The sequence below is a fragment of the Eretmochelys imbricata genome, chromosome 4 (assembly GCF_965152235.1).
Source record: "Eretmochelys imbricata isolate rEreImb1 chromosome 4, rEreImb1.hap1, whole genome shotgun sequence".
Taxonomy (NCBI): domain Eukaryota; kingdom Metazoa; phylum Chordata; order Testudines; family Cheloniidae; genus Eretmochelys; species Eretmochelys imbricata.
In genome coordinates, this window is record NC_135575.1 from 13,921,872 (window position 1) to 13,946,249 (window position 24,378).

Below are 24,378 nucleotides of genomic sequence, written 5' to 3' on the forward strand. Positions count from 1 at the left end.
GCCTCCTCACAGGTTTTGTACTAGTGTCACTATGGTGGTTTTTTACTGATACAGTTCTACTGGTACAACCCATGTTTTGGCACAGTGACGATGGTATGAAGGTGCATTATACTGGTCTAGCTTATTCTCCTTCCCCAATGGGACTAAACTGTGCCAGCCTAAGGCCTCATCTGCACTACAAAGTCTTGTCGGCGTAGCTATGCTGGCTAGGAGTGTGGGGAAAAAAAATCTCACTCCCTCCAGCAGACACAGCTATGCTGGCAAACCCCTCAGTGTAGACACAAATATGCCAACAGAAGAGTGCTTGTGTCTGCTTAGCTAATGTCGTTGGGACACGTGCTGTAGATATGCCAGCAGAAGAACTTCTGCCAGTTTACGCTGAGTCTATGCTAGGGGTCTCTGCCGGTGTAGCAATATCAGCCAGGACTATACTGCAGACAAGCCCTAAGCCATTTATGCTGGTGTAACAGCATCTGCACTAGAGGGATTGTACCACTTTAAGTATGCTGGTATAATTGAAGCAGTATGACTTGTGTGTAGACAAGGCCTTAGATACTGTGGGTTTTGGGCTTGGTGTCCATGTGGTAGCTTTCAAATAAAACACCTTGAAAATGTCTTGTGTGATTTCTTGATTACTTTTCAGAAATATTGGCAACTGCAACATGGATAACAACTCTCTTTTAGCAGTGTGTGTTTTGTTTTGTTGCCTCTACAGATGATAAGCTAATAACACAAATGTAAAACACTCTAGAGTTGGACTTTGTTCTTGTTAGACTATGGTGGTAAAATGAGTAGGAAACACACCTCCATGGCTTCATTTGCGGTTTTGACTAACACTTTTTCTAAACCATCATTTTTTAACAATATCTCAATGGGGCCTCTGTCTCTTTGGTATGTTACTTTTTAACCTGACTCTGCCAGATGAGACATAGTTTAACGGAACCTGTTTAATTGTTAACAGAATTTTAGGGAAGAATGCTGAAGTCTGAACTCTCCATTTGTATTTTAGTTTAAAGGTATTGCAGCACTGTTATTATTTGTTGTAAATATTTACATTATGGGAATGCCCAATGACCCCCATCAGGATAGGAGCCCCATTGTTCTGGGCCCGGTAAAGTCACAAAGAAGAGAGTATCCTTGCTGCAGAGGGTTTACTGTCTGTAAACACATGCAGCCAAAGGGTAAGGTATGGAGTTAACACTTACAAGCACATGAGTGTGCTGAACCTTAGAGACTAACCACAAGTACTAACCATGTCAAGGTTCCTCCCCCACTCTGAACTCTAGGGTACAGATGTGGGGACCTGCATGAAAAACCTCCTAAGCTTATCTTTACCAGCTTAGGTCAAAAACTTCCCCAAGGTACAAAATATTCCCCCCGTTGTCCTTGGACTGGCCGCTACCACCACCAAACTAATACTGGTTACTGGGGAAGAGCTGTTTGGACGCGTCCTTCCCCCCAAAATACTTCCCAAAACCCTGCACCCCACTTCCTGGACAAGGTTTGGTAAAAAGCCTCACCAGTTTGCCTAGGTGACTACAGACCCAGACCCTTGGATCTTAAGAACAATGAACAATCCTCCCAACACTTGCACCCCCCCTTTCCTGGGAAATGTTGGATAAAAAGCCTCACCAATTTGCATAGGTGACCACAGACCCAAACCCTTGGATCTGAGAACAATGAAAAAGCATTCAGTTTTCTTACAAGAAGACTTTTAATAAAAAATAGAAGTAAATAGAAATAAAGAAATCCCCCCTGTAAAATCAGGAGGGTAGATATCTTACAGGGTAATTAGATTCAAAAACATAGAGAACCCCTCTAGGCAAAACCTTAAGTTACAAAAAAGATACACAGACAGAAATAGTTATTCTATTCAGCACAATTCTTTTCTCAGCCATTTAAAGAAATCATAATCTAACACATACCTAGCTAGATTACTTACTAAAAGTTCTAAGACTCCATTCCTGGTCTATCCCTGGCAAAGACCACAAGTCCTCCTTTTCTTTTTGCGAATACAGACTAACACGGCTGTTACTCTGAAACCTATGAGTATGCTGGTGAATTGGCACAGCTCTGTAAGTTACATTATTATAGACAAGATTTTTGTAATTGTGAGTGGAGAGGGGAGTAGGAAAAGGAATGGAAGAGAAGAACTGTATGATTTTGGGCAGCACATACCCTCTCCCTCACCTGTTGCAGGATGTGGGGAAGAGTAAAGGGTGAAGAATTTTCACCGTGTAGGCCCTTCCCTGAGATACGCGCACTTGCTTTCAGTGGCTCGTCTAACAGCTGCTAGAATACAGCAGGAGCATCCCTGGAAGACTCTGTTCCTGTAGGACTGGCAGGGATGGGTGATTGTGAACAGCTGGGGCTTGTATTTCCTACACTGTGTTAGAACATGACCTTGAGGAGCCGGGCTAACCAAGACAATGTTGGACATGACAGGAACAAGCTGTGTTTAACATTGTGTTAACTGTTTGTGGGTAATACTGTGGGTAAGGTTTGTTCCTGGCCAGCTGAGATAAGGTTAACTATGACTGCCCCTGTCTATCCTGAGCATAAAGTCGTGTTTGGCAGCATGTTATTTACTGTAATGCCTTGAGGATGTGATCTACCGTGACTGAATTTTCGAGTAAAAACTAGCCCCCTTGTCGTCTACGCTAGGGGACCTCTTGGGGTTCTGGTTTGCCTCTGCAGGGGCAGAAATCATTCCTGTGGACAGGTCAGTGCAGGATTGTATTGTTAGGGTCATATCCTGACCCAAATACTTAAGCCCATACTAAATTTTACACATGCGAATAATCCCTTTTAATGTAAGTGCATGCTTATGTTTACACATTCACTAAAGTCTTTGCAAGATTGAGGCCCAACTTACTACCAGTCGCCTTTACAGGGGCAGGACTCATGAACTGTAGAGATCTAAATCCAGTTGCTGTGAACTAAGTACCAAAGAGCAGAGGTGGGCTTTGAAAATTCCCTTTATGAATACAATAATGAGCTTCTCAGTGTCAGCCTTTCTATTGTAAACTAAATATGGATGTGTATTTACTCACTTGCTTTTTCTGACTCCAGTAAAAAGTGTACATGTGCCACTTCGACTTATGAAATTAAAGTTATTTTCTCTGGAGAAGCATCTGGCACTGGCCACTGTCAGAGACAGGATATTGGCCTACATGGACCATTGGATTGACCCAGTATGGCCGTTCTTATGAGACCCTCAGGACCCAATTTTAAACATAAAACAGCACAAGTGTCATGTCAAAGATGACTGGTTTCAGAGTAGCAGCCGTGTTAGTCTGTACTCACATAAAGAAAAGGAGGACTTGTGGCACCTTAGAGACTAACCAATTTATTTGAGCATAAGCTTTCGTGAGCTAGCTCACGAAAGCTTATGCTTAAATAAATTGGTTAGTCTCTAAGGTGCCACAAGTACTCCTTTTCTTTATGTCAAAGATGAGAGGGTGTTTGGGATACCAGGTGCATTGCAATTAAGTTTTCGGGCTCTAGGTCTTTTATGCTGGTAAATGCTGATATGTTCTCATAAAGTGTCTATTGTTTTATAACAGCAACTTCGACATGAAAATCTGGTGAACCTGCTGGAAGTGTGTAAGAAGAAGAAACGATGGTATCTGGTGTTTGAATTTGTGGATCATACACTTCTCGACGACCTTGAGCTGTTTCCACATGGACTAGATTACAATAGAGTTCGGAAATATTTATTTCAGATTATAAAAGGAATAGGATTTTGTCATAGTCACAATGTAAGTAGATTGATGAGGTTAACTTTGCATTTTAAAAAAACTCAATGGATGAGTAGCTGCTAAGTACTTATTTTAAGTAAAGCTTCAACTGGAAAGAAATATGTAAAGTATGTAAATGTTAATAGTGACAGTATTTCATAGAAAAAACAACGAGGAGTACTTGTGGCACCTTAGAGACTAACAAATTTATTTGGGCATACGCTTTCGTGGGCTAAAACCCACGATGAAGTGAATTTTAGCCCACGAAAGCTTATGCCCAAATAAATTTGTTAGTCTCAGAGGTGCCACAAGTACTCCTCGTTCTTTTTGCTGATACAGACTAACACGGCTACGACTCTGAAACCAGTATTTCATAGGAATTCCCAGAGTGACTCAGACCCAAGGTCCATCTAACCCTCTAGCCTGTGGGTCTGTCCAATCCTCTGATGGTGGCCAGCACCAACTGTTTCAGAGGAAGATGTAAGAACTCTGTAGTAGGCAGATGTGGGATAATCTGTCCATCGTGGTCTCCAGTGGTTAAAGATTTATTTAAGCCCTGAAGTAGGAAGTTTAATAGCTCTTCAAAATTTTTTGTTGTTAATTTTGATTCTGGATATTCATGATGGCTCTTTAAATATTAACTTTTTAGAATCTTGTTAAATTGTTGGATTCAACTTCCTGTGACAACAAGCTCTTCCGTTTAAACTCACATTGTGTGAAGAAGCATTTTCTTGTATATCTGGGAAATTGATGTCGTGTTAGTGCATAAAAATTCTTTACTGTCAGCGGCATGATAAACCCAAAGCACTGAGATGTCTCGGCACAACACTTACAACTTTTATTCTTCAAATAAATGGTCAAGGCCAGATTTTCAAAATCAGGCACATAATTTGTGCCTGCAAAATATCTGTGGTAGGTAACTTCATGTGCGAAGGACACACTCCCATGCACAAAATGATCATTTGTATGCAAAATAGATGTTTGTGCGCACACATGCATGTTTTGGCATGTGCTTTGTGCACTGACTGTGTATACATGAATGTCTTGAAGACTCAGCTTAGGTATCCTCTGTGCAGGTGAAAGCTTCGTTTTTACATACATGCAGTGGAATTAGATTTTTTCGTGGGTCAGTCTACGGAACGTAAATTCTCATGACAGAGAAATAGGAAGTTCTTCAATTATACTTTTTGCTTCTCTTGTTAGATAATACACAGAGACATTAAACCGGAAAATATATTGGTCTCCCAATCAGGAGTTGTAAAACTCTGTGATTTTGGATTCGCTCGTGTCCTGGCAGCCCCTGGTGAAGCTTACACTGACTATGTGGCGACACGATGGTACAGAGCTCCGGAACTGTTGGTTGGCGATACCAAGTATGGCAAGTAAGAAAATGGACAGGAGAGTTTGCAGAGGGTTTTCCCTGCTTTGCAGACAAATTACGAGGCGGCTTTTCCGCCATAACTGTAATAACACAACAACTCCTCCTCTTCGGAAACAAGCCTCTACCCCCAGTACAGTTTCTATAACGCACAAAGATAGAGGAGCCAGAGACTCAGTCAAGTCCCCTAGGGTCCTCCCTCTTGCCAATCTGTTTTACATGGAAGCTGCTTGAGTACTATGGTGATGGGCGAAGGCAGTGGAGAACCCTGAGATGGATGGCTAGCTCCTTCCTATCATTTTCAGACAGAAAGATGCTAACAGCATTGTGGATTCTGAAGGCTGCAGGTTGTATAGTGGAGGAGAATGCTAATTAGATGGGTGGTAGGCCCCTCAGAACTTTGACAGATATGTGGGGGGCCCTGTTAGGGTGTGAGTGGAATTAATGGGATTTCTTTGCATTGAGGATCAGTCCTGTAGACTTGGTCAGTACTCCCATGGACTTTAATGGGAGAAATCCTGGTTTGGTCCCTTTACATTTTTAATGCTGCTTGACATACCTCTTTTTAAAAATGTATGTACATATTATCTCTTTATAGAACCTTAAATCCACCTTCAGCAAATAAATCTTAAAAACAAATCCCTCCTTAGGAAAGAGCGTCTCCACTTCTGCCTCGTTAATAAGGGGGGAAATGCTAGAGCGTGTTATGTTACATGAGGGTGGGCAGCATCATTAATCAAAACCTTAGTTCACAAAACAGATCTTTTTTTATGCCTGGTTAAAACTGAAAACAGTAATTTTGCTGCAGGCAAAAACCATGCGCTGTCCAGGGCAATGCTATGTCAGGCCATGCATCCTGCAGTGACCTTCTGGGCAATGAACACCGGCAACTTTGGGCTCAGATGTAAGAAGGAAACTACCCTGAGATGGTTTTGCCGGCGCTGGTTTCAGTCTCTGTGCTTTTCTTTCAGGGCTGTGGATGTGTGGGCCATTGGCTGTCTGGTCACAGAAATGCTAACAGGAGAGCCCCTGTTTCCTGGGGACTCGGACATTGACCAGCTGTACCATATCATGAAATGTCTGGGTAAGAATGTGTCAGCTTTTTTCTGTGTTTAACTAGCAAAGGCTTATGATACGTGGTGGCAATGAAAAAAGGGTGGCACTGGGAGTAGTGTAAGCAAACACTGTGCAAACAGTCTTGCCAAAGTGCCTGATTCTTGCCTTAATGCACTCATGCTGTTTCAGTCGGGGCGGGGGAGAAAGTTGGTGAAGACGGATGATTGGACCGAAACAGGGTGTTTTTTTTGTTATGTGGACAAATGTCCTCTTGGGCTTTGAAGACTCCCAGATGTATTTCATTTCACCTCTCGCCTCCCAGGCTGGAACGTGGATATTTTTTGTTAATGATTACAGCACTGTAAGATTTGAAAATACCACAATCTGTCCTCTTTGCTGTAGCTGACTGGGACTGTTGGAAGCAAGCTGGTCTTGCGTTATTAGCAGTCAAAGGTTATGCCATGTAGATGTGGCCATGTCCGCTCCTGATGGGAAAGGAAGCATCTTCGTTGCCAAGGGAATATTTAAAATAATTCTCTAGGCTACCACAGCCATCTGGCTAGCCAGAAGCCGCCAGGTTCCTAATGGCACCCCTAGGCTGCAGACTTCAGGAGCGAAAGCGCCCTCAGTTAAAGGGACAGAAAGTGCACCTGCTGTCTCCTTGAGTTTCCCCCCTCATCCCACTGTCCTCACCTCTATCTTATCCCGACTGAGCCTCAGCTAGCATGCACTCATCCAAGCCACAGACCTTGGCCAGCCGCTGCGGAAGCCAAAAGACCACAAGTTGGAGCTGGTGAAAGGAAGAACTTGGTCAGAATGCTGCAGGTACCCCAGGCGGTCTCCCTGGTGGCCTTATGTACGGTAGCCCCCGAACAGGAAGGGGGAGAGTGGAACCCAGCCATGCCCCCTGCAGGAGAGCTCTCAGCAGGGGAACATGCTCCTTGTGCTGCTGGCTGGGTTCTTTCAGAGAAATCCATGGCACGTCTGCACCTTGAGAACTGCATGCAGTTCTGGTCACCCCATCTCAAAAACACATGTACTAGAAATGGAAAAGGTACAGAGAAGGACAACAAAATGATTAGGACATGGCACAGATTCTGTGAGAGGAGAGAGTAATAAGACTGGGACTGTTCAGCTTGGAAAAGAGACAACTAAGGTGGGGTATGGTAGAAGTCTGTAAAATCATGAGTGGTGTTAAGAGAGTGAATAGGGAAGTGTTCTTTACCCCTTCCCATCACACGTGAACCGGGGGTCCCCCAATGAGATTAATAGGCAGCAGGTTTAAAACATGCAAAAGGAAGTACTTTTTCACACAACGCACAGTCAACCTGTGGAACTCATTGCCAGGGGATGTTTGGAAGGCCAAAAGTATAACTGGGTAAAGAAAAACAACAACTAGATAAGTTCATGGAGGATAGGCTTATCAATGGTTATTAGCCAAGGTGGTCAGGGGCACAACTCCATGCTCTGGGTGTCCCTAAGCCAAGCCCCCAACTGCCAGAAGTCAGAACTGGATGGTGGAGATGAATCACTTGATAATTGCCATGACCTCTTCCTTTCTTCTGAAGCATCTGTCACTGGCCACTGTCAGAAGACAGGATGCAAGGCTAGATGGACCATTGGTCAAACCCACTATGGCTGTTCTGATGTTCTTAGAAGCAGTAACAGTCACTCCAGTTAAACTGCCCGTTCCTGCCGAGGTCCATAACTGAACTCCCAGCATCAAAGGCAGCAGGTAGAGCTAAATGAATCATGACATGCGAGAAGTGGTGACTGGGGTGCTGGGGCAGCAGCGTTTTCAGAACATTAATTCCTTTATATGCTGTAAAACGGAGTGGGTCTCCTTTAGCCTGAAAATGGAACCAGAGTTCATTTTGCTTGTAGAAAGGAAGAGAGACCCCACAAAGGCATCACTGAAGGGTCTCAGTCTCTAAGGTTAGTCTGGGCCAGGTTGAGGGCTAGAGTTTTCTCTGCCAAGAAAAGCCTTTTCATATTGGCTGTCTTTGAGGTTCTAGATCCAAAATGTCCGATAGGATAAAGAACCACAGTGAGACCGCTGAGAGCTTTAGCTAGTGTAAGGAAAATGGTAACATTTACTGGCACGGACATCCTGACATCTACAATCGAGAAGAGGGCTACAGTCTGTGCTAAGCTTTGTGTACGCAGTTGTGGTCCCATAACAATATAACCTACCCATTCCAGGCAACTTAACTCCACGGCATCAAGAGCTGTTCTATAAAAATCCACTCTTTGCTGGAGTGAGGTTGCCAGAGATCAAGGAGGTCGAACCTCTTGAAAGACGGTATCCCAAGCTCTCTGCTGCAGTGTTAGATTTAACAAAGGTAATTAATTATTTTGGAAATGCCTTGGTCTTCTGCTTTCTCCTTCTGTCCATCTTCCCTTTGCTCTTAAGGTTCTTTGATTTAGACTGAGGGGAAGAGGGATCAAAAATGCAAGGGAGAGGCTGCATTTCTGGCTGGCTGTCAGTTCCCGGTCTAATGAACAATTAGCTGGGTTAGCAGTTGAAAAAAAACATGATGCACAGCCTCTTCCTTTCAACAAAACACTTTGCTGCTAGGATTTATTGTGTCCTCATCCCCTTGTCTGGGCTTTCTGCTTCCAGCTTTGGCTGTCCTTCTTACCCTGGGACAACGGGGTCCTGACCCCCCTTGTGTCACCCCACTTATCGCTTCTCCACTCAGGGGCATCATTTGCCAGGGGGACAGTTGCCCCCTTAGACTTTTCATAGGTCTATTTTCTCCACTGCCACCCGTCTCCCCTGCACCTCCCATAGGCTCTGTAGCTGTGCCACTGGCAGAGGGAGGATAGGCCCTCTCCTGTCGCCTTCTACCTCGTTGACTGAATGGGGATGGAGCTGAGGCCCCCACTCCTTGTGGGGTTGGTGATGGTTGGGGAAGGAGACTCTGAGCTGCTCTCCTTCCTGCCTGGATCCCTGGCCACTGAGCGGAGGGAGCAAGAGCTGTGGTCCCTGCTCCACATGCTTCGTTCCCCTCTCACATGGAGCTGCTGGTAGGGTGGTGGTGGTAGGAAGTAGGGTCTAGTCGGGCTAGTGACTTGGAGGCCCCATTCAGTACTGATTCCAGCCCAGCTGTGGTGGGTAGCCCACCCACCCAGGGTACAGTTTTCGGGGAAAGGCTTTGAAGGTGGGTGGTCCCTTGGAATATGTGGCAGCTGCCATTTTAGCTGACAGCAAGGTTGAACTGGGGACCTCCAGAGCTGAAAGCATGAATCTCTGGGTTGGGCACAGAGCGGGACAGGTAACACATGCTGACCAGTGTGTTACAGATGCAAAATCCTAGCAAGGAGCAGTTAAAACATCCTTTCTCTCTGGGGTGTGATTTTATATTGTGTGGCCATGTGGGGAGCAACTTTCTCTCCCTATAGCTAGCTGCATTCAGCGTGCATACTCTATGACCCACGGAGCCACTTATCTGTAACTCCTGGAGTTGGTACCTTTCCTTGTAAAGAACGGAAGCAAGTAGGTCTGTCGCTTGATGGTGGGGAGGAGTAGATAGGAGTCTGCCCTTCATCTTCCTCCCCAGAATTTTCTGCCTCTGTTACAATGGCAATTAGCCTCTAGAAAACCCTCAATTTTGCCTTAGCCACTTTAGATTTTTAGTTTTGAGAAAATATGAATTGAACATTGCTGCTGCTACTGTGTGTGTTTGTGCGTGCAATACAATAATTTTGTTGGCCAAATAAAATAACACTTTGAACACAACTTATTTGGTTTCTAATGCTTAACGTTACCCATACTGTAAAATCCTGGCCAAAAAATTAAAATAATCAAAATTAGAGAGATGGTTACAGTTTAGGAGAAAGCAGATTGATGTCTGTCAGTGAAAGGCAGCAATTCTATATAGAAAGAGTTTCCAAGTGTCATTGACTAAAATAGATGCAGCAAGCAAACATTGTTAAATTCCTCCAGTTTGTCCTCCCTGGTTACATCCCTTAATCACACCGTAGCAGTGTTTTCTTCTATAACTTTGGGCCTTGTTTGTTTGTTTTCTTACTTTCTCTTTAGTGACTTTTATTTAGAAATATCAAAGATTTTTCATTTGATGCTACTGCAGTTGCCTATCAAACTTTACCTCGGTCTTTTAGAAATGCTTGCAGATCGATCCGGACAAAAGGCCATCCTGTGCTGACCTACTGCAGTGCGATTTCTTTAACAAAGATGGATTTGCGGAAAGGTACGTTGTCTGTTTGCTTCTTGGTCAAAATGGCCGTGTGAGAGAAGGAGGCAATGCCACTGAGCTCTGTGAGGTTCCATGCTGTGTTTGCAGGGCTCGCAGTTAGAAAGAAAACCAAGACTTTACTTGTAAACTGAGCACATTTGATATGGAAAATGCCAGACAGTAAACATGGAGCCCAGCACAGTGCCCTTTTTACCTAGTCATTTTGCAGAGTAGAATTGCGCTTCCGGGTAAAGAGCTGCCTTCAGTGTGGTTAGCATTACATCAGTATAGTACTTGCTGCATGTTTAGCAGAAAAAAGAAAATTATTATGCCCAGGGAAAGTTAGAGAATTGCCTATAAATAAATATTCGTCAAGTTATTGCCATAAAATGCACAGAAAAGGTACTAGAAATCAGTGTGTGAATTATTTGTTTTATCAGGTTTGTTCAGTTTTTCTCAACAAAATTTGAGTAATTCTAGATCAGGGGTTCTCTCACTTCACTGCCCTGCGACCCCCTTCTGACAACAAAAATTACTACATGACCCCAGGAAGGGGGACTGAAGCCTGAGCCTACTCGAGTCCTGCCACCCTGGCCGGGGGGGGCCAAAGCCTGAGCCCCTCTGCCCTAGGCTGGGGGAAGGGGGCAACGTCAAAACCCAAGGGCTTCCGCCCCACGTGGGGGCCTGTAACCTGAGTCCCACCACTCAGGGCTGAAGACCTTGGTCTTTGGCTTCGGCCCAGGGCAGTGGGGGTCGGGTATTGGCCCAGGGCGGTGGTGCTTGAGCTTGGGCCCCAGACACCAGCAAGTCTAATGCCAGTCCTGGCGACCCCATTAAAACGGGCTCACGACCCACTTTGTGGTCCCAAACCACAGTTTGAGAACTGCTATTCTAGATGATTAAATAATAAAACACAATTATACTTAACTTTATCTGAGTGTGGCAAAATATTGTAATCCTAGTAAGTCAGACCTGGAGTGGCCTAGTTAAGTAGTACAGCACATGGTCGCATATACAGCACGTTCCACAGTCCATTAAAGTCAATGGAGCGCTCCCACTGGCTTTAGTAGGTTTCCAAGCCCATATACGCTCGTTACACTGAGTCTTGTTTCAGAGCGGTAGCGGTGTTCGTCTGTATCGGCAAAAAGAATGAGGAGGACTTGTGGCACCTTAGAGACTAACACATTTATTTGAGCATAAGCTTTCGTGGGCTAAAACCCACTTCATCTAATGCGTGCAGTGGAAAATACAGGAGGAAGATATAGGACCTAATCGCATCAGCCACACTATCAGAGGCTCATTCACCTGCACATCTACCAATGTGATATATGCCATCATGTGCCAGCAATGCCCCTCTGCCATGTACACTGGCCAAACCGGACAGTCTCTGCGTAAAAGAATAAATGGACACAAATCAGATGTCAAGAATTATAACATTCAAAAATCAGTCGGAGAACACTTCAATCTCTCTGGTCACTTGATTACAGACCTAAAAGTAGCAATACATCAACAAAAAACTTCAAAAACAGACTCCAATGAGAGACTGCTGAATTGGAATTAATTTGCAAACTGGATACAATTAATTTAGGCTTAAATAGAGATTGGGAGTGGATGGGTCATTACACAAAGTAAAACTATTTCCCCATGTTTATCCCCACCTCCCACCGTTCCTCAGATGTTCTTGTCAACTGCTGGAAATGGCCCACCTTGATTATCACTACAAAAGCTTCCAGCCCCCGCCCACCCCCACCCCTCCCCCACTCTCCTGCTGGTAATAGCTCAGCTTAAGTGATCACTCTGGTTACAGTGTGTATGGTAACACCCATTGTTTCATGTTCTCTGTGTGTGTGTGTGTGTATATATATATCTTCCTACTGTATTTTCCACTGCATGCATCTGATGAAGTGGGTTTTAGCACACAAAAGCTTATGCTCAAATAAATTTGTTAGTCTCTAAGGTGCCATAAGTACTCCTCGTTCTTTTTACTGAGTCTTGTGTTACTTGCTAAGTAGCAAACTAATGTGAATAAGGATCGCTGATAAGGATCGACACCAGTTTATATTCTTGAATTCTTGTGCAGGCAGATGCTAAAATGGGGGACACATAGGATATTACCTAATTTCTGATGCAGAAATTATGTGTGTTCTTTTTTTCCAAGTGACCTCTTCTCTAAAATGCCAGGAGCAGAGTACCACCAGTTTCACAGAAGCATTTAATCCTGCTCCTATTAAATTCAATGGCAAAACACCCTTGGCTCCAGTGAGAGCAAGAGCAGGGCCATTGATAGTACAATGGATGCCACTTAATAGCAATTCTGATGTTAACAACTTTTGGTTAATAACAACATTTTGCTGGGAACCAAACCTTTCCCATTGACTGTAAGTTAATAGGATTCAGAGACTGGCAATAGACATGCTGCTTATTGACAGCTATTTTTGGAAGAAAGGCCCTGGCTGCAGGCAGATTTGGGGGACTGCAACCTGAAAAGGCGCGTCCCAGGGCTTCTTTTGCTGGCTGCAGCCGCACAAACCTGCCTTTCACTTATTGGCAGCCTTCAGATATGTTACCAACTTTTTGCTGGGAACAGAGAGATTGCGAATAAGCGGAATCTATATTAATTCCATCTGTTGTCCCAGAGCACAAGAGCAAGTGTCCTCTTTAATAATGTTTCAGTGATGTGGCTGCACTAATATCCATAAATGACACAGACAACATCATTCTTCGTTGCGTGCAGCAGAGAGAGTCACTGACCTGGAACACAGGACATATTTTTCTACCCCAAAAATGAATGCTGTACCCATGTCTCCGTGTTTATTCCGCAAAAAGTGTCCAGCATTGCGTTCTATTGGATGATGTCTCCTAACTAGCACCAAACCCCATCACGCTATATTCCCCAGCAATATCTAAACTCAAGCCAAATTAGTGCACGATCTTCATTTGTTTTAATTGCCATGTATGTTTTGTTAGATGTATAGATTCAGGCCACACTAACTTGTGAGGCTTTTTCCTGGGTAATCCAGTTTGGCCAATTTCTCATTTTAAAAAATGTAATCGTTTGTTTGACTTCAAAAGAGACGTAATTTGACTGGGCTGGGGGTGGACACCAAGTTGTGTAGATTTAGTACTAATGGAAGTTGCTTTGTGTGTTTGTTTTTAATATGGAATGTAGATTTGCTCAGGAGCTTAGGTTAAAGATTCAGAAAGATGCCAGGGACCATCCTTTGCCAAAAAAATCAAAAATTAGCAAAAAGGACAAAGACGATTCTTTAGGAGAAGAAAGAAAAATGCTGGATATCCAGGTGAGTAGATCTTGTTTTTGTTTTCCATAATAGTACTCATTTAATCTTTTAAAAAATCCATCGGTGTGTGTGCATATGCCCCCCATCTGTAATTACATAGGGAAAGATATAGATATTTTTACATTCCATTATTAAAAATGTACCTTCTTTCATCACTTTCCGGTAAGGCAAGTGTAACTCTTGGAAATATGCTTTTGTGATCTAGAGCTGTTGAATTTTTTTTCCAATAAATCTGGTCAGTTGTCAGGAAACAACGTTTTGTGAAGCTATTGCTTTTCTTGAAAATGTTAATCTTTTGCAAGTTTTTGACCAACTTTTTTCATTTATCGGTTTTTAGCATTCACTTACCATGTTTGGTTTTATTTTTCTCCATCACTACATTTGACTGGTCAACTAAGGTGCATTGGAAAATTTTAGTCATAAAACAGAATAAAAAATTATGCTTTTAAAAATGGGTGGAAAAATTTGATTTAAAAAATAATTTTGAATGGTGAAAAACTGGCCAGTTTATTAAACCAGTGAAATGAAAGAACCTTTGAAATTTTCAGTTATTTTCCCTTACCCCAGCTGTATATCTTATACCTAGATTAAATCACTGCCGAATGCAAGACAAGGCTACCCTTGTAGGTCACTCTGAATCTATAACTGATGCAGAAAACCTTGTGCACCAGCTGGGCAGTGTTAGTCACGGGCAAAATATTAAACCTGCTCCCTGTCAATTCTGTTGCTGAGTCCCATACAGCATACAGGCTGTGATATGAAAAACCCGCAGCTTCATTCTGGGCTCTCGGCTGTGGCTGTTGAGATCAGTTGTGGTGGTTGGTGCTGTATCATTTCGCAGGGGTAATTCTCTGGAGACTGGTGACAAGACCTCCTCAGCGGAGGACCTGGGTCAAGATTTTCAAGTGACTGGTGATTTTGGGTGCCTCGGTTCTTGGGTGTCCTACCTGAGACACTTTTAAGGGACCTGATTTTCAGAGAATGGGTTCTCTGTAAGGTCTGCATCATTTGGCCCTGCATCAATGTTTGTACATTATTCCCCCCCCCCCATTCTGTTGTTCTCTCCACATTGTGGTCTGGGTGAGCATCTGCCACCTATGTTGAAAAGAGATCCTTGTGTTTAATTTCAACATTATTCCAAGTGCAGATGCTATAGAAAATTCATGCCATTCGATAATTGTACGTTATCCAACTCTTTTATATATTTTATAGTCCGCAGTTTGGTGTCTATAAATACTGTTGCTCATAAGCTTTGTACTCTGAGGCAATCCCAAGGCCTGTAAATTAACATTTTATTCACAGGGGAGAAATGTGGCTGGGGGGAAGTCTGATTTTGGGTTCTATTTTAATTGAGAAGCAAATGCACCTGTGGATTGCTGATCAAACCTAAAAGGGCGTGTGTTTTAATTCCGTCGGTGTTTGTTCCAAACTCTTTAAAATGACTGTGCTAAAAAAAGAGAAGGGACCTTCATGTCTGAGCTGCGTTTTATTTTCGTTAACGCTTGAGTTTGTTTTGCCTTTTTGGTACTTTAAAGGTCTCATAACTGAAAGCTGTATACACATTAATCCTGTTTTCTGTGAGGCAACTGCAGAATCCACTTAGGAAAGGAATTTTTCTGGATTCATTAACATGCAGAGCAACACTTCTGTTATATATTCCATGTTAAGCAACTTCAAAAGGGAACCGATTAGATGGCAGCTGACTCTTGCAAGGTCAGATGAGAAAAAGCTATGTAGTGCTCAAGCCTTTAAAATACAACTGGTGCAACAGACATCTAAGCAAAAACTTTATGTGGCCCAATCATTGCTCTTGCCAGGCAGCGAATGTCCAGCAAACTTACTGGACTAATGGGTAGCTTTCACTTACTGGAAATAGCATCTATCCAGAGAGCAGGAAGGGGCTTGCTGGGTGAAGCATGCTTTTAAAATACATTTGGATAAGGTATTCCAGATCTCCTGTGCATTATTTCTTTATGTGCAGAAATGTGGGATTTCCTTTTGGCTTCCTTGCTAAGCCCCAGAGGAATCTTTCCTCCTCCTTTTCGGAGGTAGAGGGAGTGCTAAACTCTATATAGCAAAATGACTGCCAGGAAGCAGCATCTCCAGATACAAGGGTCTTACTGTAGGTCTAAGTCATCACATACACCCTCTTATATTATGTGTGTATAATGTTATACATTTCCCTTCTTTGCCTTTGCACCAGCCAGTATTCAGGGTAGTTCTATTGGTACTGAGAGAGGTGAGCGTTAGGGACTTGAAGTCTGGCCCTTGGAATCGGCAAGCCCTGAGCATTAATCCTGGCTCTGATGCAGACTCCATCTGTGGCTGTGAGCAAGTTGCTTAAACCATTTTCCTCAATTCCCAGTAGGTAAAATAAGGATGGTACATGGTTACCTGCCAACCATGCAGAGCTGTAATGAGGGTTCATTAAAGCGTGTAAATCAACTGACCGAGCACAACATTATGTTGAATCACTGCTCAGATGTTGCAGATCCCTGACCCAGACTTTCGCTGTAAATCCCACTCTAGGGACTGGGGTCTGCCTCAGAGTGATACTTATCTCTGCTCTTGTTCTATTTCTTTGGAAGTAGGTCAGGATAGCTCTATTTTCTCTTAGACTTCTCTGGCCTATCTGCCTCTTCAAAGCACCAGTGACTCCAAACGCCCTCCGCCCATCCTCCTTTCAGCCCTCTCCTGCTCTCAGATGGGTTTCTCCATTGGGCAGCTCTCGCCAGCTGTGCCTTGCAAGAGCATGGGAGGTGTCTGTCCCCTCATGCCCATGCGTTGAATAACATGATTAGCCCTCATGCACAGTACCCAGGAGTCCTTTTGTCTCAGAGCCTCTGGCAATGAAAAGCTGTAGGTGTCAGGCTAGGATCAGAATAATGGGTTGCAGCTTGTGTTTAAAACACAGAACCCACCACCAACAAAAAACCCCTATTCTTGCCACCAGCCAGCTAATCTAGCTGTAGTCACGTGCCCTCCCTTAAGGGAAGTTACAGTAAACGTTTGCTTAAATGTGGCTGAGTAGGCTGATAGTGCCTTCATACCAGAGCCTAGAAATGTGTGTTGCCAAAGCCCCAACTGATGTGGGGTCTCATCCCCCGTGATTTAGTCCATCAGTTTTGTATGCCTTCTTCACGGTGCATGTCACTGCACTTTTGGCACATGTTCATTTCAGAAATATTATGCTCCATAACTAAACATCCTCTAGTTACTGGTGTGTTACATGTACCTTGACCTGGTGGGAAGGGATGCTCAGTTGAGTGAGGAATAGACATTGGGCTGGTCTAGCCTTAAAAATTTGATCAACCCAGTCACTCAGGGCTGCGAAAAATGCCACCCCCTAAGCACTATAGTTAGGTTGACCTTACCTCTAGTGCGGACACAACTAGGTCGATGGAAGAATTATTCCGTTGATCTAGGTACCATCTCTCGGAGAGACAGATTAACTACACTGATGGAAAAACCCTTTCCATCAATGTAGGAAGCATCTACACTACAGTGGGACAATTACAGGGCCGCAGCTGTGCCACTGTAGTGTAGACGTGTCCTGCACCACGATTACGCTGTTAGTGCTATTTTACTAGGGACGTAGGTGATATGAGAGAGCATGCCCTTTAATTTTCCTAAACATGTTAAAAACCAAACCAAACCTCTTTTGGTCCGTTACTCCTGCATTGATGGGATGTGGTAAGATAAGTTATTTACTTACATAGGATGGTGAGACTTGATAAGTCTTTTGTGAATTATGAACTCTACTTTCTGCTGATGGAAAACAGGTGTTTTCTTCATAACATCACTACACTTCTACCAGAATCTCACCGCTCCCTACGAGTGTCTGCCTTCTGTTCTTTTTCCACATACACTGCCATAAGTTCATGTTAACATCCGTTCTAACCCCCAATAGGCAGAGTGACATTTCTCTTTCTGAACAGGACTTCAACATTGATCCAAAGATCAAAGATGCTAAACTGTTCAAGGTGAAATTATCCAAAGCTGAGGTGGAGAAAGCGGACCGATCTTCCAATATGAGCTGCCTGTATGACAGCGGAACCAGTCAGTTCAAAACAGTCCCTCCGACAAGCATGAAAGACTCAAGCAGCAGCTTGGATTACATAAAGAACCCAGGCATGGTTATTCCTCCCATTATCCCGAACCTTGCCACCATCACACCCAATATAAGTGTTAACTCTGGGAAGGGAACTATTCCTGGAACCCATAATTACAGGTATGGAAGCTAAATCGAACAGCAGAGGAGTTTAGCAAATGCTCCTGAGGGAGTGACAATGTTCTGAGAGAGTCATGGAGTGACATTGCTATAATGAAGGGGATTAAATGTATTTTGGGCAGGGCAGGGTTGGGTGGGTGGGTGTAAAAGGTTTTCAGTGGTAGGGGGGAGGGGCTGTAATTGTATTTTGATATTATGGAATTTCAGAGTTAGAATCTCTGCTTTGCTGAGTTGATGCCATTCTCCCAGCTTCATGGAGCATAAAAGCAGCCGGTTATGGCTCCCTGATTCTCTCCTTGGCCCTGATGCAACTTCATGGCTGCTGTAATATATGCCAGCGGGCAACTGTCCCCGTGGGACCAAATACCAGTTGGAGATACCCAAAGCACAGTGTGCTCTGACCACTCACACTTGCTCCTGACGCACTCCTTCCACCAGGGGCCTGTGAGTAGGGTGGCATCAGGACTGGCAATGACAGCTCTGGGGACTCTGCCATGTCATTTTCTGCTCTGTTTGCACCACGTGAGCAGCACAAAGCAGAGCAGGCAGAGGACTGCCTCTAGGAGTGTAACCACAAAGGAAGGTATCAGTTAGAAGGCAGCTATCCTAAGCAAATTGATTGTTTTTTGTTTTTTTTATTTGGAGATCCCAGAATCTGCAGCTGGTGAATATGAGTTCTTGTCTGTAATTCTTACTCCTGGGGGAATTCTGTGCCACTGTGCACATGCAGAATTCATGTCCCCCTGCAGTTTATTTTCTCCGCAGAAAATACATTAAGTTTATGCCTTTTGCCCACCAGGGGCTGCTGTGGTGTCAGAACAGAGAGCAGCTGCTCACCAGCCATAACAGCTGATAGGGAGAGAGCAGAAGCTGCATTTCTCACAGCGCCCTTCCTTCAGGGCCAGGTGAGGAGGCACATATTGGGGGAGCGGGAAGACAGAGCGGGGCACACAGGGTTGCTGGGAGGTCACATAGACTGGGGTCCAAAAGGGCTGGGGGGAGGGCAGACCGGGGCAGGGACTGAAATGGAGTGGGGGTGCAGGACCACATGGGGATCGGAGGCAAGGGTTGGCTGAGTGGGGGTGCTGGGACATATGGGGATGGGGGAAGGGGAGGTGCATGGGCACAGGCAGAGGGTGCAGAGACACATGGGGATGGGGGAGGAGGTGCAGGGACACACTGGGTCAGGGGCAGATGTGCCTAATGAATGAGAGAGGCTAGGGGTCAGCCAGCATCTGCATGGGGGAGGCTCCTCAATTCCTCCCAACACCCCCCCCCACACACACATTCTATACTTCTCCCACCTAATCCAGGTTCACTCCCAGGCTCCTTCCCTCTCTGAGCTCCTCCATTACCCCTGACTCCCCCAAGCCTTTGTACCTCTTCTGAGGGGTGTGGGAAATACATTTCTGTATTGTAGTTTAAATGAATTATTACTCAAAGTTTTGTATTAATATGCCTAGTAAGGAATCTATTTGTTAAAAAAAAGTAAAAAAAGAATCCAGAATCTTTCATTGTCTGTATTGTTACAGACATACTTGTTGGCAGGTATTTTGAAATAAATTATCAAAATAATTGAAACTGACCTGATTATATTGTGTTATTTTGACAAATAAAATATGCAGATTTTGGAGAATTTTAAAATATTTTGTGTAGAATTTTTATTTTTTTGGTGCAGAATTTTTAATTTTTTGGTGCAGAATTCCCTCAGGAGTAAGTTCTATGTTAGCAAATAATGGTTTATCAGCTATTCTGGAAACATAGAGACGTGGATCAGTGTTGCAGTCTGGTGTATTCCTTGCTGTAATAGATGTTTAATAATTATGGGCCAGATAGAGCCCAGAATATAAGGGCATGAAAGAGGGAAGGGTGCAAAGATCATCCTTCTTGTCCCTTCTGCATAGGGATCTGGGACACACACACTCACTTGAGCTCTGATTTGTGGGGCTAACAGTAACTGTCTCAAAGCATGCAGGCAAGGCTGTGATCTCAGTGCCCGCTGTAGCTAGTCAGCTGTAGAAGGGAGATCTTCTTTAGGGGTGCAGTAGCATCTTCTTTAGGGGTGCGGTAGCACCTGTGCTCTGTCTGTCCTCTGGGTAGCTGCAGGAAGTATTGTGGCTCTGAAGATTGTTTCTTGGGGGTGCTGCTGGTGCAGTTAAAGAGCCCCACACCATCCCCAAACACAGGTCTGTGCATAGAAGGCTCAACCGTGAGCCCTAAATACAACTATAGCAGGGAGAGAAGGGAGTGACTGCAAAGAGTTTTGCATCAGAAAGCATGAGTAGGAGAGAGCTTTCTGTGATTAAAAACTTAGGCAATATTCTCACTTGAAGTCAGTGGGATTCCAGGATTTTGCTTATATGTGGGATGGATTGTAATCTTCCCCACTGTGAGTGTGAAACAACTTAGATCGGAATCTAGAACGTGTATCTCAAGTGGTCAAAATGTATATGCCCGCTCACCAGCCTTCCCCCACCACTTGAGTGTGACCTAACATTGATGTCATGATACATTCTACCAGCGAAGAAAGATGTGGGATTCTCCTCTCTGCTCTGAGTAACTAATACAAACCCTCACAGGATGCTGACAGGCTAGTTTGCCAATAACAGTCCTAGATACCAGCCTTGTGAATGGATTCTTGAGGTGAGTCCATAGCAGCTGTTTGTCCATATCACAATTCCACACTCTTCTGGGAGAGACTGACCTTGATTTTCATTGCTCGACAAGCCCAGGACTAATAGCAAGAGTACACTTCTGATCAGGGTTGTAATACGCTGGCAGTGCAGTGTGTATGGTAGGACCAATAGCTCAACAACTGATTATGTCATGGCTGGATGTCTCACATTGCATCATTTTTATATTATGATGTTACCAAGAGATTATTGCTAATTCTGATTGGAGTCTTGGATTTTTTGTTTTTGTTTATAGAGTTGATGAGAAGACTAAAAAATACTTAACCCCTTTTATAAAGCAAGGGAAACATTCACCAGCAGGGCATTACAATGTCAGCTTGGGCACATCGGTAAGCATCGTCCTTCTGTAGTGAAAACAACGTATTTTAAACTTCAGTATTTACTTTAATGTCATTAATACCTTTCATTTCGGCCTTCTCTAGATATATTTCCCTTCTTCGGTTTGGGGACATCATATATAATAGTTTATTCACAGTCATGTTATGTGAATGTGTTGTACTGGAATATTATTTAAGTTAGAGATCCAAGAGCTCAAAGTGATAGACCTGTATTCTTCTAGACAAGTGCAAATACAGTTTCTGGCCCGGTTGGGAGGAAAGGCAGGTGTTGGCTATGGTGACCAAGTAGTTTGGGATTTACATTTAGAATTTTCTGTGCACCGATTGTAAAAACGAATGACTCACTCACGAAAATAAGTGGCTAGCAGCTCCCACGGAATTTTCTTTGAAAGGCCATGCAGATTTAAAGCCTGATGCTGTAGTCATAATTCAGGCAAAACTCCTCTCAAGATGAGCAGGAGTTTTGTCTGAGTAAGGACTGCACAGTCTAGACCCCTTTCCAGTTTTTGGTGTTCTGTGTAATTGTAGGTGGTTTCCTTAAATTACTGATTTCCTAAAGCTTGTCTTGAAGATTATGGAACAGCATATTTCTAGGAAAGAATACAGGCTGTTTTGGTACTCTGACGCTTGAGTAAGTCTCATAGCAGAGAAGCTCACTTCTTTTAAACCTGAATAATGGTTTTACTTTTAGTACCCTTAGCTTTTCTATACCGTACTCATGTAAATCAATCCCTTGGTGTCAGGTCACAAATGAAAAGAACGTTCTCCAGGCAAACAAGAAAAGATGGGAATTCTCCAAGACAGATGTGCGTTTGCCTGAGCTAAACTATAACCATCTCCCTGAACTCAAAGGAGCGGACGGTACGAGCTTTAATTTGCTGTTAATTAAAACTGGATGATAAATAAGTTATAAAGAGCAGTATAAATTGTATCAGACATTTATTTTTTTAATCCTATTAGCATGTGAGATTTTTTTGGAGAGGGAAATCTTGACCCTCTATGCTTAAAACAACAAAACAAGTCCATAGCAGTCAATGCATTTATTTATTTGTCTTCTGCAGCTCGAAATTCCAGATTTGTCAAAAAGGAGAACAAAACAGTCTCAGAGTCTCGCATTCCATCCCTTGCCACCATCGATCTTCACAACCCGAGCCTGGCTTTGCAACAGGTGATGATCCAGTGAAATGCTTTGCACTGTTCTCCTAGTGCCTTTCTGCCAAGGTTTTCAAAGCACGTTGCAAGCAGCAAGAGCCAAAAGGTTCCAGATGGTTTCTCTGTGCAGCACATTGCATTCCAGGGTGTCTGATGAGCAGCAGTGTACTCATCGGAGTAATTTGTTTTAGGACAATGCAGGAGTTTTGGAGCCTGATGGGGAAAAGAACCATTTTGGGCAAACTTTTGGCCCAAATGTATGACCCTGGGATTATCCTGGAGGCAAACCTGGACCGTGTTCGAGGTTCACAATACAACCACAAATCCTGTGTGTTTCACCTGTTTTCAGGATTTGTTACAAATGGGTGAACTGAGATGCAGATGCTACCCACCAATACCCATGGTTACACAGTGAGTCAGTGGCAGAGTGGGAAATAGAACCCAAAAGTTTGAGCAGAAATAGTTTAGCCATTCTAGACAGACACAGACACACACAAAATAGTTTTTTGCAACTTTGTTTTGTTTGTTTAACAACTATAGCATGCATTAGAAACTTGTAATTTGGGAGTGATGTAGTTCCTAGGTCTCTCCTGGGCTGTGTACTGGTCCAGTGAACATCTTGTTTAGATTTGGCATAGTGTTATGGATTTAAAAATGTACGTTACCCATGTATGCTGATTTGTGATATGATCAATGAAGAATCTGCCCATGTTCTATTGATACTGCACTTGGGACAGGCAGAAGGCTATCGATGAACAGTTTTACTAGGTCATACTGCTTTTAGGCTGGTATGTTAGGAATTACATTAATATTTGTTTGCTGACTGACAGATATCGGGGACATCACTGCCAGATGCTTCAGAAGCCAGCTTCCCTCGAGTAGAACGCTAGCCTGGAGAAGAACTGAGGAACGGGGTACTTTTTGCCTCGGAAGCGTATGTATTACTTTCTGCAGCTTAGCCTCTTGTTGCCTTTCAAAAAGAACACTTGACAAGGGCTGATACCTTCTGTGGGTTTCCTGAAGAGGGAGCCTTCCAATGTTCGATATCCCCGTTTGCAGCATACTTGTGTTGAGAACGGATTTGTGCTGTTGCCAAGCAGGGAAGACCAGTGCGTGACTTTGTGAATGGGTCCCTTTTCTTGTATCGTGCTGTGTAGTTCTGTGCATGTGTATCTTGATCCTAAGTGGGGTTTTTTGTGTGAAACTGACCTGAGGTGTTCGGCATTAGAGACGGGGATGGAATACATTATGGAATTGTGTGTGTCTTCTGAAAAGATGGGTACCCAACAGTGAAACTAAGTCAGTGCGATAGGATACTGACCAACTCCTGGCCTGGGGAGAAGAGTGTACCCAGAGGTGGATGAGGTTTTGTGGGGCCCTGGGCCAGAGTAAGTGGGGGCCTCTCCCCGCCACTTCTGCATGCTGTCCCCTTCTCCCCGTCCTCCAGCATTCCTGCCAGGGAAATGACGTTGGAGCGTGGGGGCTTACCCTGCCACGTTCCCCTGCCCAGCAATCCTGCAGGGGCATGGGATCAGGGCATGGGGGCTTGCCCCACTCTGCCCATCTTGCTTTCCTGCCGGGGAGTGCGGTCAGGATGCGGAGGCTCCCCCGCTCCCTGGCAAGAGCACCTGGCGGGCAGAGCGTGGTTGGGGTGCACGCCCATGGGGGTCCCCAGTTGGCTGGGGCCCCTTGGCACGGGTCTTGTTGGCCCAGTGGCTAATCCGCCACTGGCTATACCAATAGCATCCAATACAGTTATCTTATAGTAAACTATTTTTCTTTAAAAAAAAACAACAAAAACATATTTATGGCCAGTTGAGAGCCCCGGGTCTCAGTGAGAGAGCGAAGGGTTACCGACACTTATGAGCCAAGAAAAGATGGTAACTCCTACACTTAAACTTTTTAAAGAAAAAGAGAACACCAGCAAATTTAACAGACTCAAAAGAGAGTGACGTATGGGAAACTTAGATAATGGAAGAAAAAATTCACTGAGACTACATGTTAAAGGAACACTGTCACCATAAAAATTGTCAGTGGAAAATGTATCAATATGCTATCAATAACACCTATATTTAAAAGTTAAAACTGAATTAATTTTAAAAATCTAATATACTTTTTGCCATGTGTTTACTATTGTCATTTCACTAATTTTGGGTAGTGAAACTTAAACTGCTCACTTCTCCTGACTGGTTTCCAGGCTCTGGCATAGTGCTGCTGTATTCTGATTTCCAACACTACAGGGGACTGTTTAAATTTTAATAAATCATGTTTTTGTGAAATCTTTACAAATCA

At 43.8% G+C, this 24,378-nt stretch overlaps 1 protein-coding gene across 1 annotated transcript in view; it reads left to right on the forward strand.

Moving 5' to 3' along the window:
• The window catches only part of CDKL2 (cyclin dependent kinase like 2), a 35,859-nt gene extending 12,028 nt beyond the window's left edge, over positions 1-23,831 (forward strand). The window contains exons 3-13 of the mRNA XM_077814334.1: positions 3,567-3,761; positions 4,944-5,122; positions 6,090-6,202; positions 8,377-8,516; positions 10,300-10,388; positions 13,543-13,672; positions 17,611-17,903; positions 20,832-20,925; positions 21,678-21,795; positions 21,996-22,102; positions 22,917-23,831. Of these exons, the coding sequence (XP_077670460.1) occupies positions 3,567-3,761; positions 4,944-5,122; positions 6,090-6,202; positions 8,377-8,516; positions 10,300-10,388; positions 13,543-13,672; positions 17,611-17,903; positions 20,832-20,925; positions 21,678-21,795; positions 21,996-22,102; positions 22,917-22,976 (1,518 nt within the window). The 3' untranslated portion in view covers positions 22,977-23,831. The remainder of the gene's footprint in view (positions 1-3,566; positions 3,762-4,943; positions 5,123-6,089; positions 6,203-8,376; positions 8,517-10,299; positions 10,389-13,542; positions 13,673-17,610; positions 17,904-20,831; positions 20,926-21,677; positions 21,796-21,995; positions 22,103-22,916) is intronic.
• Positions 23,832-24,378: the final 547 nt, after the last annotated feature.